Source organism: Emys orbicularis, chromosome 1, assembly GCF_028017835.1.
Source record: "Emys orbicularis isolate rEmyOrb1 chromosome 1, rEmyOrb1.hap1, whole genome shotgun sequence".
In the NCBI taxonomy this organism is placed as follows: Eukaryota; Metazoa; Chordata; order Testudines; family Emydidae; genus Emys; species Emys orbicularis.
This window is the reverse complement of record NC_088683.1, coordinates 17,988,900-18,008,540: the sequence shown is the minus strand read 5'-3', so window position 1 is coordinate 18,008,540 and position 19,641 is coordinate 17,988,900. Positions and strand designations below refer to the sequence as shown.

Sequence of the window (19,641 nt, the reverse complement as noted above, 5' to 3'; positions counted from 1 at the left end):
GTTTCACATTCTCTCTCTGAAGAGAATTTAGGTTACAATCAGGACAATTCCTTAAAAGGGAAAATAGTCTTGGCTTAAGTGACATTGTCAGGCTAGAAATCACACACAGTAATAAGTGTCCTTGCCTAGGTCACCACCACAAGAGATTCTTAACCCTGAAAAAAAAAATCAAGTTTTACTTCTTGAATTTCTTTTAGTTCAGACAATAAAAACAAACTTGTCTCTAGAGTGTTCTGTGGCACCTTTAAGACTAACAGATGTATTGGAGCATAAGCTTTCGTGGGTGAATGCCCACTTCGTCAGACGCATGTAATGGAAATTTCCAGAGGCAGGTATAAATATGCAGGCAAGAATCAGTAACCAGATCAGTTACATCATCACCGGTTCATTCACCTGCACGTCCACCAATGTTATATATGCCATCATGTGCCAGCAATGCCCCTCTGCTATGTACATTGGCCAAACTGGACAGTCACTACGTAAGAGGATAAATGGACACAAGTCAGATATCAGGAATGGCAATATACAAAAACCTGTAGGAGAACACTTCAACCTCCCTGGCCACACAATAGCAGATGTAAAGGTAGCCATCTTACAGCAAAAAAACTTCAGGACCAGACTCCAAAGAGAAACTGCTGAGCTTCGGTTCATTTGCAAATTTGACACCATCAGATCAGGATTAAACAAAGACTGTGAATGGCTATCCAACTACAGAAGCAGTTTCTCCTCCCTTGGTGTTCACACCTCAACTGCTAGCAGAGGACCTCACCCTCCCTGATTGAACTAACCTCGTTATCTCCAGACTGATTCTTGCCTGCATATTTATACCTGCCTCTGGAAATTTCCATTACATGCGTCTGACGAAGTGGGCATTCACCCACGAAAGCTTATGCTCCAATACATCTGTTAGTCTTAAAGGTGCCACAGGACCCTATGTTGCTTTTTACAGATCCAGACTAACACGGCTACCCCTTTGAAACTTGTCTCTAGTCACTTTGATGTTTTCATGCCCTGGCAAAAGCTGCAGGTCTTACTTTGCAAATCTTGCAGTCTGTTGTTGGTTAGCTTTTTTGAACAGAGCTTTCACAGGAAACAAAATAAAATATTCAAAAATATTAAAAAGAAAAGCATCTCTCTCCGTGGTAGGCTTTGCAAAAAAAAAATGTATTTGGCGCAAAGTTTGATCTGACAGCATCACTTTAAAGAGAGGTTTTGAGAAACTAGTTTAACATACTATGAATTAAAAATGAACAGTTTTTTCTCTCTTAGAGTTCATCAAGGTCTAGACCGACAAACTCCTGGGCCTGCCATGGGCCCCCAATAACTTCTGCCTATGCAGAATTCATTGCAGGATCAGAATCTTAGACTCCATGGTAGACCCCATGTTAGACCAGAGTCCTAACTCCTGCTCCATGTTTTCTGTCTAAAAGGTGCTCTCATTCTTTTTACAAGATGTTTGTTCTTTTCTGATTTGATCATTCTCCTCTATTCTGCCTATAGTGATTTCTCTCTTCCCTCCGTTCCCCACATACCCCACTCCTTTGGGGTTGGAAGATAGAGTCCTGCCCACCAGCCAAATGCAGAAAAGCATATTTCAGAGGGCAAACAGGTGACAGAGTGAATTTGTGGACATCAAACTTTGAATGCCAGTGAGATGACAGCCTTGAATTTGAATGAACATAAGAACTGCCAGATTGGATAAGATTTGTAGTTCATCTAATACAAACTAATAATAATAAACAACCAGTATCCTGCAACATTGGCTAGAACTAGATGCTTCAAAGGAAGGTGCAAGAAGTCCCTTAGTAGGCAGATGTGCGATCTGCCCCCATGAAGATCTCATCCTAATCCCTAATAGTTGGTTTAAACCCTGAAGTATGAATTTTAAATAAACATTCTACGCCTGAAGGTGCAAATATATCTCCACATACATAACCCAGGTACAAACCTTAAACAGGTTTCTTCAATATAGGCCTCCTGCATGACAATACATGCAGATCAATGTTGCCATGCTATTAGATGGCTACCTCATGGGGCAGAGCTGGCGCTAGGCATAAGCAAACCAAGCAATTGCTTAGGGCCCTGAGCAGCTCAAGAGGGCCCCCATTTGCTTTTTAGTATTTCTTGTATGTGGGGAAGGGGCAGAAATATTCCTGCTTAAGGCACCTCCTACCCTGTTTCAAACCACTCAGTTACAAAGCAACTTTCGCCATTACTTAGAGGGATGCAGACAGGCAGTTTAGATTGACTCAAAATATAAGTACTGCAGACCAGAGATGCATTTGGCTCAATATGAACAAAAGTATTTTTAGGACTTAAAAAAAGTTAGATGGAAATAGTGGGAAGGGTTTCTGGTGGTATTTTTTTTTTTTCCATTTACACTTCCCCCTGTAACACTGGAAGCCCAAATGCAAGAGCACTAAACTAGTGCATGAGAAGGAAAAAACTAACTAGGAAAAAAACCAAAACCAAAAGAGAAACATGACTAAACAGAACAGAGAATGAAAAGTGAATGAGATGGCCGAAGTTCAGTTTTAATTCTCTCAGCTGTAGCCTGATTTCTCAAATCTCCTAGAAGTCAATTACCTTCAGAAAAAAATCAGGCCAATGATTTCCATTATGATACAATCCCTCTAAAGTAAAAACAAAACAAAAAATGGAAAAACATTAAAAAATACAGTGTAACAAAGTGATATGAATGCTTCCCCCATTAAAAAATAAAAAGTTGATTGGCCACATTTTATTTACCATTTTAGACCCTACCTCTTTCTCTTTTAAGCTTTGAAGTTGTTTCTGCAGCTCTTCATTTTCAAGGCACTTGACTTGCAAGTAATGTTTAGCTTCTTTGAACTTGGACTCGTAAAACTCTCGCTCCTCCTTCTGTTTCTCTCGCCATACAGAAAGCTCCTCATACCGATCCTTCATAGCTTGGTTATGTATCTTCATGGCTTCTAGAGAGTGTTCAGAAACAACATATGAACAGATACTAATCCCTTGCCAGAGAAATAGGAAAGTGAGCCAGCCCAGGCTAGGTCTACACTGCAGCGGGGGTCCGACCTAAGATACGCAACTTCAGCTACGTGAATACCGTAGCTGAAGTTGCGTATTTTAGGTCGGCTTACCTAGCGGTGAGGACGCGGGAAAGTCGACCGCTGCCGCGCTGCCGCCGCCTCCGCTGCCGCCTCCTGCCGAGGTGGATTTCCGGAGTCGACGGCAGAGCGATCAGGGATCGATTTTACCGCGTCTTCACTAGACGCGGTAAGTCGATCCCCGAAAAACCGATTGCTACCCGCCGGATCGGCGGGTAGTGAAGACAAAGCCTAAGTGACAATCTTATGCACAGAAGAGCAGGGTATTTTTATTTAGATGGTCAGCTATCTGTGATAAGGACTCTCTTACTATAGGTTTGTTGTATCTAGTACAATGGGGTGCTGATCTTGTTTGGGGCCATAACACTAAATTACCTGTCCGTGGTCTCTGAATCTCTTGGGTTACCACTAGATCACCATTTACAAGTGAGGCGTGACTTGCTTCTCCACTGCCTTGCATCTTGTGCAGGTATAAATGACTATACAAGGTACAAGGCAGGGGAGAATCAGGCCATACTCTTGAGCCTCACTGGAAAATCCTGGCTACACGTTTACATAAATGCAGTCTGAATATTCAAAACCCAAGATACTTTAGGATCCAATTATGCGCTCAGATACCCATGCAATTTCCATTGACTTCAGTGAGAATAACATGTAGAGGCCAATGCTGATCCTTATTTAAATAAAGAGCGATCTAGCCAAAGGAAATTAAAGAGCTTTGGGGCCATTACACAAAATGTCAGACTTAGTCAGGGATCATACATTCTAACATCCACACAAAAAAAAGACACTGAATTTAAAAGACATGCTGTCAATTTGAAAGTCACATCTCTGTCTGAAAGTGTTACAAGTTATACTCATGCTTACTATGGCTGAAAGTGGTTAGCTATATTATTTCCCTGTTTGACTAGACACAAAGTGCTGTTAAACACACAAAGTAAACAGCCTCATTGCTGCCCTGTATATAATCATTTTTTCCCTTGGTGAGAAGACTTTTATAAACATCATGAATTTGTGAGGATACACAATTATGAAGGGCTCTGACAGATCAATTAAAATATTTCATGTCAGAGCCACTTTAAAGACTCATTTCTTTCAGGGTTACTGGATTTCAAATACAATGTACTTTTCTTTAGCTTCCAATAGTAAAGTGTGCCGGAGCTGTAATATACACAGAGGACTATTTCTTCTTCTGGTATAAATCCACTGAAGACAATGGAGCTACGCCAGTTTACACGAGCTGAAAGTTTGGTCCTGAAAACTTTACTTCATATGGTATTGGACTGCCAAGCATGGTATTGAAAAGATATTAATAAAGTTATTTTACACATTGCTTCCCAGACCATGAAAGATACCCTTAGCTTTACATTCTAGAGGACTTAATGACACTGGAAATCTCTGACAGCTGTAAAAATAAGAGCTCTTACAGCTTAAAAAGGTGGTACTCAAATTGGGAAAAGATCAATATACGTTTTAACAATTAATGAGCAGTATTAGTGATACTGCGTCTACAGAGACGGCATCTTACAAGATGCTAGACAAATGGTATGTGTGTACAGATATCTGGTCTTCATTTTTTAACCTCTGATGAATTATATATGTTGCTCTAGCTTGCCACTTGCCCTAAGAGCTGTCAAAGAGAGCTTTCTTATTTTATCTCAGCATAATTCCTGTGTATTGTATTGATTTAAGGCTCTGAAACGTATCCCTTCATGTAACCCATGTAATTAGTAATGCATGATTAGTGCTATAAGAATTATTAATAATCTAAATTTTAAATACAGAATGTTGTTTTGAAAAATAAACTTTAAAAGCCTAATGGCTCATGGAACTCTCTGGCCATGGGTCACACTAACCCAGCCTTGAGAAGGGAAAAAACACTTTATTTGACCGGGGCAAATACATTTGTTTCCTTGATGAGGAAATGTCATTTGTTTTTGTATCAATCATCATAGCCAAACAGATTTTGTGCCCGGTCTGATAAGTTTTCATACTAATTTTGCAAACCTGTACTAACTATTTCTATAATTCTCAAGAAACCAAGTTATACTTCAATCTGGTTGTTTCCCCTTATTCTTCCATACAGATTCAATTTCATAAGATCACCTTAAATATTACCATATAGCATGGGGCAGATTCTGTATTGCCTTACACCTTGCGTAGTCATTTACACCTATGCACAGTGCAAGCAAGTGTGGTAAAATGTTACCACACCACTGTGATTGGGTGGGGAATTTGTATTTGATAGTGTTTTTAAACCCACTTGGCACAGGTATAAATGACAACACAAGGTACAAGACCATGGAGAATCTAGCCTCTACATTTCAAGGCAGGTTCTCATTCACCTTTTAATTCATTGTTCTCTGTAATCAGCTCTTTCATCTGCTGCACCATCTCTTCTGGGGTATACGTGCCAAGCGTAGGAGAAGCCAGATTGTGGGGTCCATTTCCTGTTTCACTCTTGTGACATTCACCATTTTCAGCAGGACGCCTTAGCGGCTTGCTGGACATCACTGCAGTGACTATAATAAGATTAACAAAGAGAAATTTAATTTCCTGCTGCAAAGTTGCATACCAAGAAAATCCAGTAGCTAGCCACCCACCGAGACATACCATGGATACACCACTGGATCGTTCTGCCCTGCCATGACAAAGGAGTGTTGCTACTGAGCTTACCACAACAGACTATACCCCATAAATCCCCAAAAGATCTGTGTGAGCCTTTCGCTATTTAGTTTATACACATAACAGTCAGCCCAAACTCATTAACCATTCAGCAAACGTGGGCTTGTATCATCACTTTGGGGCAAACCCCTACAAGTTGCACATGGCTTTGACTTGAAACCAGGGAGCACTTGACTGTTTCATCCACATTTTGTTCAAAAGATTAATCTACAACGCCGGGCTTTCAAACAGAACTCTGCAGCACATCTCCTCAGCAATACACAATCTATTGTGAACACATCAGGGTGGATAAAAATCAATGATTTTTTTAAAAAAAATTAAAATCTGTTTTTTTAAAACAAAACAAAAAAAACTGATTTTTTGATAAAATGCTTTTTGAGGAAAAAACCTATCTAAAGATCATTTTAATTAAGATATAATGTATCTCAAAGATATCTCATCATGGAATAGTGTTTATAAATTCTAATTCTATAGTATGAGACAATATAGTCATGTAACGTTTAAGAAAAGTTTTGTAAATGAGTTCCAATAGTTCATGGATTAGGGACCCAATCTTATGGGGTTCCAGGGGCTTCTGTATAGATTATTTAGGTTAATCTTTCTATCTATAGAGGTGAGAAATAACAGACCTCAACCCTACTGTCCCTCTGCAAATTTGTGTACACAGAATCAATCCCTTACCTCTCTCTAAAAGTTAAAAGTTTCAAAAAGTTCAGTCATAGAATATCAGGGTTGGAAGGGACCTCAGGAGGTCATCTAGTCCAACCCCCTGCTCAAAGCAGGACCAATTCCCAACTAAATCATCCCAGCCAGGGCTTTGTCAAGCCTGACCTTAAAAACCTCTAAGGAAGGAGATTCCACCACCTCCCTAGGTAACCCATTCCAGTGCTTCACCACCCTCCTAGTGAAAAAGTTTTTCCTAATATCCAACCTAAACCTCCCCCACTGCAACTTGAGACCATTACTCCTTGTTCTGTCATCATGTACCACTGAGAACAGTCCAGATCCAAGCTCTTTGGAACCCCCTTTCAGGTAGTTGAAAGCAGCTATCAAATCCCCCCCTCATTCTTCTCTTCTGCAGACTAAACAATCCCAGTTCCCTCAGCCTCTCCTCATAAGTCATGTGCTCCAGACCCCTAATCATTTTTGTTGCCCTCCGCTGGACTCTTTCCAATTTTTCCACATCCTTCTTCTAGTGTGGAGCCCAAAACGGGCCACAGTACTCCAGATGAGGCCTCACCAATGTCGAATAGAGGGGAATGATCACGTCCCTCGATCTGCTGGCAATGCCCCTACTTATACAGCCCAAAATGCCATTAGCCTTCTTGGCAACAAGGGCACACTGTTGACTCATATCCAGCTTCTCGTCCACTGTAACCCCTAGGTCCTTTTCTGCAGAACTGCTTCCTAGCCATTCGGTCCCTAGTCTGTAACAGTGAATGGGATTCTTCCATCCTAATGAATAGAAGATTGTTGGGTGCGGAATAGATCTGGACAAGGAGAAGAAGTCTGGAGATAAATGTGAGAAGGGAGGGACAGGCAGTAGAAACAAAAGTGAAACTGTTTGAGCAGCATATTCCAGAACACTTGAGGTCTTTCTGAGTGTTGCCTTCATTGATTTGAGATCTACCATACCATTCTCTCACTAGGAGGGAAAACCTATAATGGCAGCAGGCCGTAAAAGAGACCCATTTTGGGAATAAGACCCATTCAAGAAATATATGTTTGATGATGTTTTAAAGAAAGTCACACCAGTGAACTGGTGGAAGTCACTTAAGCACTTAGATTCAGAGACTGTTGAAGTGATAATCTCACTTTTAACAGCAGTAGCTTCTTCTGATGGTATAGAAAGAATATTTTCTTCCTTTGGACTAATTCATTCCAAATTGAGAAATTGTTTGGGACCTGAAAAAGCAGGAAAGCTTGTTCTTCTTTTACAGATTATGAACAAACAGGAAAATGAAGGTGAAGACGACTGAGTTAGCTGCAGAAGCCAATATTTTAAGTTTCTCATGTTGACCTGCCTGACATAGTCTATTTAATTTTTGTTTTGTTTTTTAAAAATTTCATTTAACTATTTTAGTTAAAAACAATTTTAACAAAAACAAACCTGATTTTAAAAAACTTGAATGTTTAATTAAATTCAAAAATTCATATGCTTCTTTTGTTAAAATATTATATGTTTGCTGTTGAAGAAAAAAAATCCAGAATACATAACGTTGTTGTTTTAGTTAAATAAAACAATTTAAATGTCTGTCTGGTGATGTTCTCCTAATACAGCATGGCAAGAAAATCCTCCAAATATTAATGACTAACCTGTTGAATTGGAGATATTTATGAAGTCATTGGGAGGTGAACTATCTACTTCAATTACCTTTGGTAAATGAAATAACCAAACAATAGTTCATTTTCTGATATAGCTGTAAAACTAATCTGAAAAGTTTTCAAAATAAACCACTTTAAAAATGTATAGTGTGTACCTTCTAAAAATGAAGCCTACATCTATCTCTGAGTTGTGAAGAATATGTATTAAGGTTATAACAACCAACAAGAATGCACTTTTATGTAGAAATCCATGATTAAATCGAGTCTTCCTGACCACTGATTTAAATCAAGTCCATCCTGGAACACATCAAACCTGTTCTCGGCTCCCTACACCAAATCCCCATATAATACTGAATCAAGTTCATGGTCTTGGTCCTTCCCCAGAAGGTGCTCCATAGCCTAGGCCCAGAATATCTAAAAGAGCAGCTAAAGCTCTGGGATGAAGACCATAGTCGATAGCTTCGCTCCTCCAGTGCAATGGAACTTTCTACAATAAGAATAAAGCTAATCTGTGCAGGAAACAGCTTTCTTGGAGGCCAGACAAAGACTTTGGAATGAACTACCTCAGGAACTAAGGACCATCATAAACCTCACCAACTTCCACTCCAAAAGCAAGGCGCATTTCCTTGACTTCTCCAACATAAACACACACACACACATATATATATATATATATATATATAAAAAAAACAAAACAAAACACCACACTCCACTGTCCACACTTCTTCCTCTGAGGAGAGGATGAGAGAACACAAACATGACCGCTGTTAGTTACATTGCTCAATGCATTGCTGGAAGGTGCTCAGACATTATGGTGATAAGTGTGGTACAAAAAACTATTTAGAATAGAATAGTGTAGGCACTTCACATTAAAAGTTCGTTCATTAACAACTATGGTTGGCCCTATAGCATGGAACACATCCCTATCCCCACTCGCCTGAACTCCATATTTTGTCCCCTTTCACCTTATAGTACATTTTAAAAAAGCACTTTAAAGTTTTCTTTCCCTCCCTACACCAAAAAGGTATTTATAGAACAACCACAGATGGCCTTATAGTATCTAATCTACCTGTCCCTTCCTACCCCTTTTTAAATCAGGCCTTCTCATAAGTTTCTGTGCATTTGGATGTTAAGAAGCTGGTATGTTATAATTTATAGTGTATTTATTTGTATTCCATTAGGAGCACCACCAAGCATGTGATGGTTGCCACAGAGGTCAAGCTCAAGAGACAGACAGCCCTGTCAAAGTGGTGCTGGCATGCAATATGTAATCATTGAAATCAGAAAACCAAATACTCAGGAATGTGGCCCTGTAGCTGTAATTCTATTGCCAGGGACAGATACTGCCCTTTTCTTATATAGCACTTTTCACCTGTAGAACTCAAAGCTCTTTACAAAGGAGGCCAGTATCATCATCCCCATTTTAGATGAGGGTAGACACAGGGAAGGGAAGGGACTTGCTCAGGGTCACTCAGCAAACCAGCATCAGAGTAGGGAATTGAATCCAGCGCTGCCAAACTCAGTCTAAGTCCTAGCCCGGTGCACGACTCACTCTCACTACGCAAGTTAATTGTAAGGGAGGGAGGGATTTTAGAGCTAACTCCATAATCATAACAAAATTAATGAAACTTATGATGCCCCAAAACATTCTCAATTTTAAAAAGTGACAGTTTAGGATTTGTTTACAGTAAATAGTACCTGCTCTTTTATCCTTCCTTTTTCTAATTCTTTTCTTTGTTGATTACCTTTATTTGCTTTGTCCAATACAGATTTTAAGTTCTTCAGTGCAGGGACCTGGCCTTCAACTCTGTAAAGCCCCATACAAAGCTTTGGCACTATCCATATTTAACATGTATTATTAATTATTATAAATAAAATAAATAAATAAATAAATGGGATAAGCAAATAGCAACACATTTATAAGAAATTGTTCACATGGAAACACCCAGAACAGAAATAGCTGCAAGCTGCTCAAAAAACGCCTATTTGTTTCTGCTCTCCACAGTCATGGTACAGGTTTGAGTCACATGGCCGGAATCTCCAATTCACCACACTGGTGTCACTAGGGTTACCATCCGTCCGGCTTTCCCCGGACATGTCCGGCTTTTTTAGCTTTAAATGGCTGTCCGGGGGGGGATTAATAATAAGGTAGAAATGTCCGGGATTTCCCCCTTCCCCTCATGCAGAGTGGCTGATTGGACGGCTGTGCCTGATTGAAAGCCGCTCGCAGCCACTGGGGCCTCTAGCAGCCAGAGTCCCTCCCACTCCCCCGCAGAGCAGCGCCTTATTTGTTTGGCTGCACGTGGAGCCCGCAGCTCTCCCTCGGCCTGGTGGGGGGAGGGGGGAGGGCAGGCAAGGGATAGGGAATGGGGGGGTTAGATTGGTCGGGGGTTCTGGGGGGGGGCTGTCAGGAGAAGGGGGTGTAGAGAGCGGTTGGGGCAGGCAAGGGACAGGGAACGGGGGGGGGTTAGATTGGTCGGGGGGGCTGTCAGGAGAAGGGGGTGTAGAGAGCGGTTGGGGCAGGCAAGGGACAGGGAACGGGGGGGTTAGAGTGGTCGGGGGTTCTGGGGGGGCTGTCGGGAGAAGGGGGTGTAGAGAGCGGTTGGGGCAGTCAGGGGACAGGGAGCAGGGAGACTTAGATAGGGGGTGGGGTCCTGGGGGCAGTTAGGGTGGGGGGGGACAGGTAGGGGAATTCTGAGGGGGGGGAAGTGGGAGGCGGCGGGGCTGGGGCGGGGCTAGGGCGGCACCCCGTGTCCTCTTTTTTGATTGTTGAAGTATGGTAACCCTACACGGTGTCACTCCAATGGAGAGACATGGGTGTCAAAAGCAAAAAGGGGGAGAAAAATCAGGCCTCCAGTTTCTTGTCCCTGATCTGTAAGGAGCTGTAAGTGCTGGATTCAACAGGTAACATGAACAGTTCTACCAATAGGTTCCGGTGAGAATCTCAATTATTTCTTCTCATCCAGGGGAAGGGTGGCCATGAAACCAAAACCTTGAGGAGGGGAGGGCTTGATTAATCATGAAGAGGTATGTCATTAGTAAGGCTGCCAGTCTGTTACAGAGGTCACGGTGACCTCTGCAGCGGCTGGTGTGGCTGGCTCCAAGGCTGCCCGAGCAGAGGGCGCTTACCTCGGTGTGGGGGGGCTCCCCGGAAGCGTCTGGCACGTCCCTTCAGCTCCTAGGCAGAGGGGCCAGGGGGCTCTGCACACTGCCCCCACAGCTCTCACTGGCTGCAGTTCCCGGCCAATGGGAGCTGCGGAGCCAGAGCTCATGGCGGAGGTAGTGCGCAGGGGCCCCCCTGGCCTTCCCACCACCCAGGAGCAGCAGGGATGTGCCAGCTTCTTCCGGGGAGATGCGCAGAGCTGGGTAGGGCGCCTGCCAGCCCCAACCCTCCCCCCTGCCCAGCACCAGCAGGGGTCCTGGGCCATGCACCGCTGTCTGCCCCCTCCAACACCAGCGGGGGTCCCAGGCTGCACACCACTGCCCCTTCCCCCCCAGCCCCCTTGGTCCAAGTTTTAGTTAGGGGTATATAATTATAAGTCATGGACAGATCACGGGCTGTGAATTTTTGTTTACTGCCAGTGACCTGTCCATGACTTTTACTAAAAATACTTGTGACTAAAACGTAAGCCTTAATCATTAGGAATGCAGTAGTTCACGCCCCTTTAGTTTGGTAAAAAATCATTTATTCTTTAAATACATGGAGGTGGATGTAAGTCATCTCCGGACACTGACTTGTCATGGGACCTTTAACTTTTATTCCACAGCTCCAGTTACCTGACATGGGTCAAGGCTAGGAGAGAACAATCTCTTAGCAGCATTCCTGAGTGTCACAGCTTTATGACAGCAAGGAGAGATCTTGTTTCTTGATTTAGCCTTTCAGCCTCACTTTTAAACTATGCAGTTTTTCGTGTCTCCCCTCCCAGCTCTAGCCACCTGCTACCAGGTTCTCTTTACAGAGGTACAGAGCAACCCACAAAACACACCCCTGATTCTCCTGGTGCCTCCATCGAAAGGCCACAACACCCAGTACCTTTTTTATCTCTAAGCCTGCAGGGCTCTGAGCCATGACTCTGCAGTACTATCATTTTTTTAAGTAATGGCTATTTTGAAGCATGATGGGGACGGGTGACATACAACAGTGATTCAGACATGTCAAACCCACAAAAAAATAAACACAGAAATTGGGCTTGTTTTTGGCTTAACTGGCTTGCGAGTTGCTTGTAGCTAGTTTTTGGCTTGTAGCTTGTTTTTTTGATCGGCTCCTGGCAACCAGGGGTAATGGGGGGCAAGCAGGGAAGAGTCAGGGGTAACAGCGGGCCCACCACAGTCCCAGACTGCACGCCGGGGGGGGATCTAGTCACATAGAGTGTTGGGGTTCTTAGGGATTGGCTTGTTCTGAAATGGGATTAACTTGATTTTTGGCATATTGTGAACGTTGGGGTGCTTATTTACTGTGTGAAAGCTGGCAACTGTACAGTGACTGTGGTTTAAAAAAAACAAAAACAAAAACAAAAAACAGGCACCACACTATCTTCCAGTTCAAATAGGAATTATTTAGGGGGAGTTCTCTGGCCTGTGGTATACAAGGGGTCGCAGGAGATGATAACAACGGTCCCTTCTGGCCCGGGGGGAACCCATGAGCGAGGAGGAGGCTGAGAATGCCCCCAACTCGCCAGGTCTCTAAACGTTCCCGGGCTCCGAGTACTCTGCCCTCCAGGGGGGACCCAGGGGCAAGGAGGGCAGAGCCCGGCTCTCCCAGGGAGCAGGTGAGGATCTCCCTGTGGATCAGGGCCGGGTCCCGCATTGGCACAGTGCCACCGGCGGGGTCGGTGTTTGACAGCGGCACCTGCGCCAGCCCTTTCCCCTCCGTTGCGCTGCAGGGTTTAGTTTCACTTTCCCTCCCCGCAGGAGGCGGCTGCTCCCAATCTCCGTCGCGGGGCCGCTGGAGGGCGAAGCTCACCTGAGCTCAGGACCGCGTCCTGCCTCCCCCAACGGCTCCGTCCTTCGCCGCGCTGGTCGCCACGCCCGGCCGGCTGCCGCCTCCCTGCTCCGCCGCAGGCTCCCACTGCCCGTCCTGCGCGGCGCCCCTGGCTGCGGGGACGGGTTTGTTGTGAAGGCCTCGCTCCCCGCCCTGCCGCGCTCAGCTGACTCCCGTGACGCCGCCAACGCCTCCCCGGGACTTTCCCGGGCCCCGCCCGCGGAGGGCGGGCCCTGCCCTGGCGCCGAGCCCCCAGCCCGGGGTGGAGCTCACGGCCCGTGGGAGGGCGGCTGCGGGCTGCCAAACTGCGGCGTGATCCCGCCTTTCCCCAGCCAGCTCCTCCCCTGCCCCTCACAACCCCCCGGGGGAGAAATCCCCGCCCGCGGCCTGCCCTGGGACAGCTGAAGGACCGGGGTCAGGGCCCTCCTTAGGCGTGCAGCTCCGGCTCTTCCCGCCCCTGCTCCGCCTCTTCCCGCCCCCGCCCAGCCCCTGCTCCGCCTCTTCCCGCCCCGCCCCTGCTCCGGCCCCGCTCAGCCCCTGCTCCGGCCCCGCCCCGCCTCTTCCCGCCCCCGCCCAGCCCCTGCTCCGGCCCCGCCCCGCCTCTTCCCGGCCCCGCCCCGCCCCGCCCTCACTCCCCTGAAGTTTGCAGCCAAGCCCGACCGTGTATTCACCGCACGGTAAGTGGAGTAACCAGGTCCCAACCGTGCCGCCGGGGAGTGCTGGGGGGCGGTTCCCCCCTTCCCCCAAGCCGGGGAGCAGAGCAGGCTGGGGCCCCAGGCTGACGGGGCTGGCCAATTCCTACGGGAAGTGGAGTGACCCTGCTCCGCTCCCCTGGCTCCCAGCCTTTGGGAGAGGGGGGGACTACCCCCCAGTACTCACCGGCGGCGCGGCTGGGAGCCAGGGGAGAGGAGCAGGCTGGGTCTGTGTCACTCCACTTCCCGCAGGAAGTGACCAGCCCCCCTTCCCCCGTCCCCCACGGAGGCCTGGGACCAGCCCCCCCCCCCCCTCCTGTGGAGGCCTGGGGCGAGGCCCCACACAGCCCCGCTGCGGAGGCCTGGGGCCAGCCCCCCCCCCCCACACACACACACTCCCACCAGTGGAAGCCTGGGGCCCCACACAGCCCTCCCGTGGGGGGTCTGCATAGGGGACCAAACTAGCTAGGTTGGTTTCAATCTAGGATTCTCCTTGAAATGGCTGCTCCCATTGGAGACCCCTTTTACCTCCTTCCCACCCCCAGTCTCTTGCTGTGGGTCAGGCTCTAGCTCCCCTCTTGAAGCTCTTCCCCTGGGGATAAATAATTAATCGTTGGATCAGAGGGAGGGGACCCTGGGTCTCTCATCTCTCAGGTGGGTTTCTTAACCACCAGTTGTAGGGGCTGGAACTAGGGGGCTGGGGGTGCTCCCACACCTCCTGGCTTGAAATGGTTTTCTTCTTATACAGGTTTCAGAGTAGCAGCCGTGTTAGTCTGTATCCGCAAAAATAACAGGAGTACTTGTGGCACCTTAGAGACTAACAAATTTATTAGAGCATAAGCTTTCGTGGGCTACAACCCACTTCTTCGGATGCATATGTTTCACTCTATATGCATCCGAAGAAGTGGGTTGTAGCCCACGAAAGCTTATGCTCTAATAAATTTGTTAGTCTCTAAGGTGCCACAAGTACTCCTATTATTCTTATACAGGGTTTACAGTCTGGTTCAATGGCTCTCAGCACCCCTGCCACTAGGTACTGTGTAGACATAGGTGCTGTAGCCTGGACACTCACCGACTCGGGCTGCAGGGCTGTTTCATTGCTGTGTAGACTTCCTGGTTTGTGCTGGAGCCCAGCTCTAGGACTCTACAAGGTGAGAGGGTCCCACTGGTCAAGTCTACACAGTACTCCCCTGGGGGAATTCTGCCCCATTGTGCACACAGAATTTGCACAGAAATTAATGTTGTGTGCACAGAATTTCTTTGCCCCCCAACCCCCTTGAAATGGGCTGTAGAGCTGCTGGCCACCACTGGAGGCAGTTGGACCCAGCAGAGCCCAGCTCACAAATAGAAGACACTGCTGGGGGTGTGTGAGCTGGAGGTACCCTGGCAGCTGCAGTTCTCAGCATGCCCTGAAGGAAGGAGGTGGCATGCAGGAATCTCCACACAAGCACTGGACCCAGCATCAGGCTGTTTCTCCCTCTGGATCCCTGGGCTCTCAGGGGGAGGGGTGTCTGGGCTGGGGAGAGGGCACCCTGCAGCTGGGCTCTGGCGGGGAGGGGTGTCTGGGCTGGGGGGTGCCCCATGGCTGGACTCTGGGGAAGAGGGGGCAGAGAAATAGGAACTGGGTTGTCATAGCGGTTTCTTTCACTACTTCTGGTGGAATTATTTTGTGTCTGTTGTTATAGACTTACTTGCTTGCAGGTATTTTGAAATAAATTACCAAAATAATTGAAACTGGTGTGATTATATGTTATTTTGACAAATAAAATACACAACATTTTAAAATGTGTGTAGAATTTTTATTTTTTTGGCACAGAATTCCCCTAGGAGTAACACAGCAATGAAACAGCCCCACAGCCTCAGCCCAAGTCAGCTGCTATGGGCCAGCCACGGGTATCTAGTTGCTGTGTAGACAAACCCAGAGTCATTCTCACATTCTCTCTCTCTCTGACCTAATGATTAAGTATTCATACAAAATGGAACAGCTACAACATGTGTTGGGGGTGGGGGGGAGAAGGAGAGAATATACAAATATATCTAAGAGTTTACCTTCATGGGGAGATCAGAGTCTCCTCACTTGGGGTACTCACAGTCCCATTCGCATTAACAGCTGAAATCCAGAATCTGTAGGACATCTGAGGCCTCAGTCCACCAGTTACAGAACTCTGTTCGGTTTCAGCGAGGACATGAAAAATGAGGGGAAGGCCCATTGCAACGACTAACCCACTCAACCCTGGTGTGAAGTACTAAGTAACTAAGGGTTAGCTAGGGTACATAGTGTATTTAGCCCCATCTTGTGGCTGGGGAAACAGAGTAATTATGCCCCTCCAAATAACATTGCAGCAGAACTAGGACTAGAAGTCAGGAGATCCCAGCATTCAGGCTGCTGCAACACAGATAACTAGACCATACCCCTCCCTCCTTTACTAAATAATTATGCACCCATAATCCACTATGTTAATGACTAGGGTTGCCAAATTCCTAATTGCAGAAAATGGAACACCCCTGCTGTGCCCCTTCCCCGAGGCCCTGCCCCTGCTCACTCCATCCCCCCTCCTACTGTTGCTTGCTTTCCTGCTCACTCGCTCATTTTGACCAGTCTGGGGCAGGGGGTTGGGGTGAGGGGGTGATGGCTCTGGCTGGGGGTGTGGGCTCTGGGGATGAGGGGTTTGGGGTCCAGGAGGGAGCTCTGGGATGGGAGGTGGGGCAGAGGGGTTCGGAGTGTGGGAGGGAGCTCTGGGCTGGGGCAGGGGGTTGGGGTGAAGGGAGGGTGAGGACTCTGGCTGGGAGTGCAGGCTCTGGGGATGAGGGACTTGGGGTGCAGGAGGGGGCTCCAGGCTGGGGGTGGTGCAGAGGGGTTCAGAGTGTGGGAAGGGGCTCCAGGCTGGGGCAGGGGATGCTGGCTCTGGGGTGGGCCAGAAATGAGGTGTTCAGGGTGCGGGATGGGGCTCTAGGCTGGGGCAGTGTTGGGGTGCAAGGGAGGTGAGGGCTCTGCCTGGGGGTGTGGGTTCTGGGGTGGGGTCAGGGATGAGGGGTTTGGGGTGCAGGAGGGGATTTTGACCTGGGGTAGGGGATTGGGGTCCGGGAGGGGGTTCAGGGCTGAGGCAGGGGGTTGAGATGCGAGCTCTGGCTGGGCAGTGCTTACCTCAGGAGGCTCCTGAAAGCGGCTGGTATGTCCCTGCAGCCCCTAGGTGCAGGGACGGCCAGGGGACTCTGTGCGCTGCCCTTGCCCGCAGGCAACAGCCCCCATAGCTCCCATTGGCCGCAGTTCCCAGCGAATGGGAGCTGCAGAGACAGCGCTCGGGGCAGCGCATGGAGCCCCTCGACACCCCTGCGCCTAGGGGCCACAAGGACATACCGGCTGCTTCTGGGAGCCGCACAGAGCTAGGGCAGGCAGGGAGCTTGCCTCAGCTCCGCTGCACCGCCAACTGGACTTATAACGGCCTGGTCAGCAGTCAGGGCCGGCTTTAGGCCGATTCACCCGATTCCCAGGAATCGGGCCCCGCGCCTAAGAGGGCCCCGCGCACTCACCCCAGCGGCGGTTGTCTTCGGGGGGCCCGCTCCCCTGGCCAGAGCGCCGGCCGGAGCGCAGCTGCCCCACGGCCCCAGCCGGAGCGCGGCTGCCCCAAGGCCCCACAACCCCGGTCGGAGCATGGCAAGCCCTGCGGCCCCGCTCTCCTAGCTGGAGCTCCAGCCGGAACACTGCAAGCCCCGCAGCCCCGCGACCCCGGCCGGACCGCGGCAGCCCCGCGACCCCGGCCAGACCGCTGGCCGGAGTGCGGCAGCCCCGCAGCCCTGTGACCCCAGCTGGACCGCTGCAGCCCTGCAGCCCCGTGACCCCGGCCGGACCTCCGGCCGAACCGCGGCAGCCCCGCGACCCCGGCCAGACCGCTGGCCGGAGTGCGGCAGCCCCGCGACCCCGGTCAGACCGCTGGCCGGAGTGCGGCAGCCCCGCAGCCCTGTGACCCCAGCTGGACCGCTGCAGCCCTGCAGCCCCGTGACCCCGGCCGGACCTCCGGCCGAACCGCGGCAGCCCCGCAGCCACGCGACCCCGGCTGGACCGCCGGCCAGACCGCGGCCCCCCCTCCCCCAGCCGGCAATCAAAAGTGCAGCCCCAGGAATCGGGCCCCGCACTTGCTAAAGCCGGCCCTGTCAGCAGTGCTGACTGGAGCTCCCAGGTCCCTTTTCTACCGGGATGCCTGGCAACCCTATTAATGATACCAGCCTTTCTACTTCATTTCTTTTGTGCTGCCCCTGTGCCTGGAATACCAGTCCTGAGGTGGGCCAGCTCTCCTCATTCAACTCTATCCTCAAGACCTCTTTGGGCCATGATACTCACAAGAAGTTGCTAACTAATTAAAAAGTTAGAGGGGCAGCTGGGAAATGGCCATACATTTAATAAACAACACTCCAGTAAAAGCTCATTGCGCTAACACTCTTTATTGAGGGGGAGATTTTCAAAGGCACAATGCGCAATTTAGCTTCACCTTATTTATTTTTATTTCAGCATATAAGAGGAACACAGGCACTAGGCAACTGTAAGAGGGGCCAGAGCAAATCCCGTGTGGCACAGTGTGGCCCTACCAGCACCCAGCCCTCAGTTCCCTCAGGGGTCTTTCAATAATTTTCTCCATACCAGAATATTTGTGGGATCTTATTTATTAAATGTTTTCAAAATTCAGACTCTTTGGCCTCTCAATCTCCAATCCTTCATCCTGTTGGTTCAGGACTCCCAGTGCTCCCACAGCTCTCCTGCTCAGGGCCTGTGTTGTGATTCGAGCCATCTTCCCCAGCAGCCAGTTTCCAGCCCTGCTTCACAGAGCACCTCTTCCCACCCTTGGTTCAGGGTCCATAGCCCTCCTTCTAAGGCCAGGTAGGCATTCTCTTTGAGTTGTCTGCCTGTTTTCTTCCTTTGGCTCTCTGGATGGTTCTTGTTTATTCCTAGGCTTGGACTGATTTAGCTATATGATCTATCATGTGACTGGAATAACTTTCCCCACCCGGGGAGCTGGACCCATTACCTCTTAAAGGGGCCAGTGACCAATGCGACAGCACCTTTGGCAGATCATTCAAAATCCAATCTACAACGACAACAGTTTTTCTCCACACAAGAGGAATTGGTCCACAAAAGTAGAATTTCCCAACCTCAGCCTCCGCAAAACTCTATTCCCCCTGTCCCATTCAAATCTCAGCCCTCCCCAAACAGATGGGCTTTGCAACAGGTTGTAAAGGTCAACAAATTTGGTCATTTAGACTGAGTTAGGAAGTGAATTGCAAAGTCAAGGGACCATCATGGGGAAAGTCTTGCAACCAGCCCCCTCTTGTATTCTCTTAAAGGACTGGCACATACGACTTATTGTGAAAGATTCAAGGCACTCGATCTATTTAGCTTATCAAAGATAAGGTTAAGAGGTGTCTTAACCGTCTATAAGTAAAAATTGCTGAGGGGGGTTCACCTTCCTCTGCAGCATGGGACACAGGTCACTTGCAGATTTCAACTAGTGTAATAAATGGTGAATTCTCTGTAACTTTAAGTCTTTAAACCATGATTTGAGAAGTTCAGTAACTCAGCCAGAGGCTAGGGGTCTATTTCAGGAGTGGGTGAGGTTCTGTGATGTGCAGGAGGTCAGATTAGATGATCATGATGGTCCCGTCTGACCTTAAAATCTATGAATCTGTCTACATGGGGAACAAAAATCTGATAACAGAGGGCTCTTCAAACTAGCAGACAAGGGTGTAACAAATCCAATGGCTGGGAGCTGAAGCTAGACAAATTCAAATAAAGTGCAGATGTTTAACAGTGAGGATAATTGACCATTGGATCAATTTACCAAGGGTCATGGTGGATTTTCCATCACTGGAAATCTTT

General features: G+C 48.1%; 1 protein-coding gene across 1 annotated transcript in view; it reads right to left on the bottom strand.

The window, feature by feature from the left end:
- The window catches only part of OPTN (optineurin), a 36,315-nt gene extending 23,143 nt beyond the window's left edge, over positions 1-13,172 (bottom strand). The window contains exons 1-3 of the mRNA XM_065406364.1: positions 13,063-13,172; positions 5,435-5,611; positions 2,764-2,951 (exon numbers count right to left, since the gene is read on the bottom strand). Of these exons, the coding sequence (XP_065262436.1) occupies positions 2,764-2,951; positions 5,435-5,600 (354 nt within the window). The 5' untranslated portion in view covers positions 5,601-5,611; positions 13,063-13,172. The remainder of the gene's footprint in view (positions 1-2,763; positions 2,952-5,434; positions 5,612-13,062) is intronic.
- Between the last annotated feature and the right edge of the window lie 6,469 nt (positions 13,173-19,641).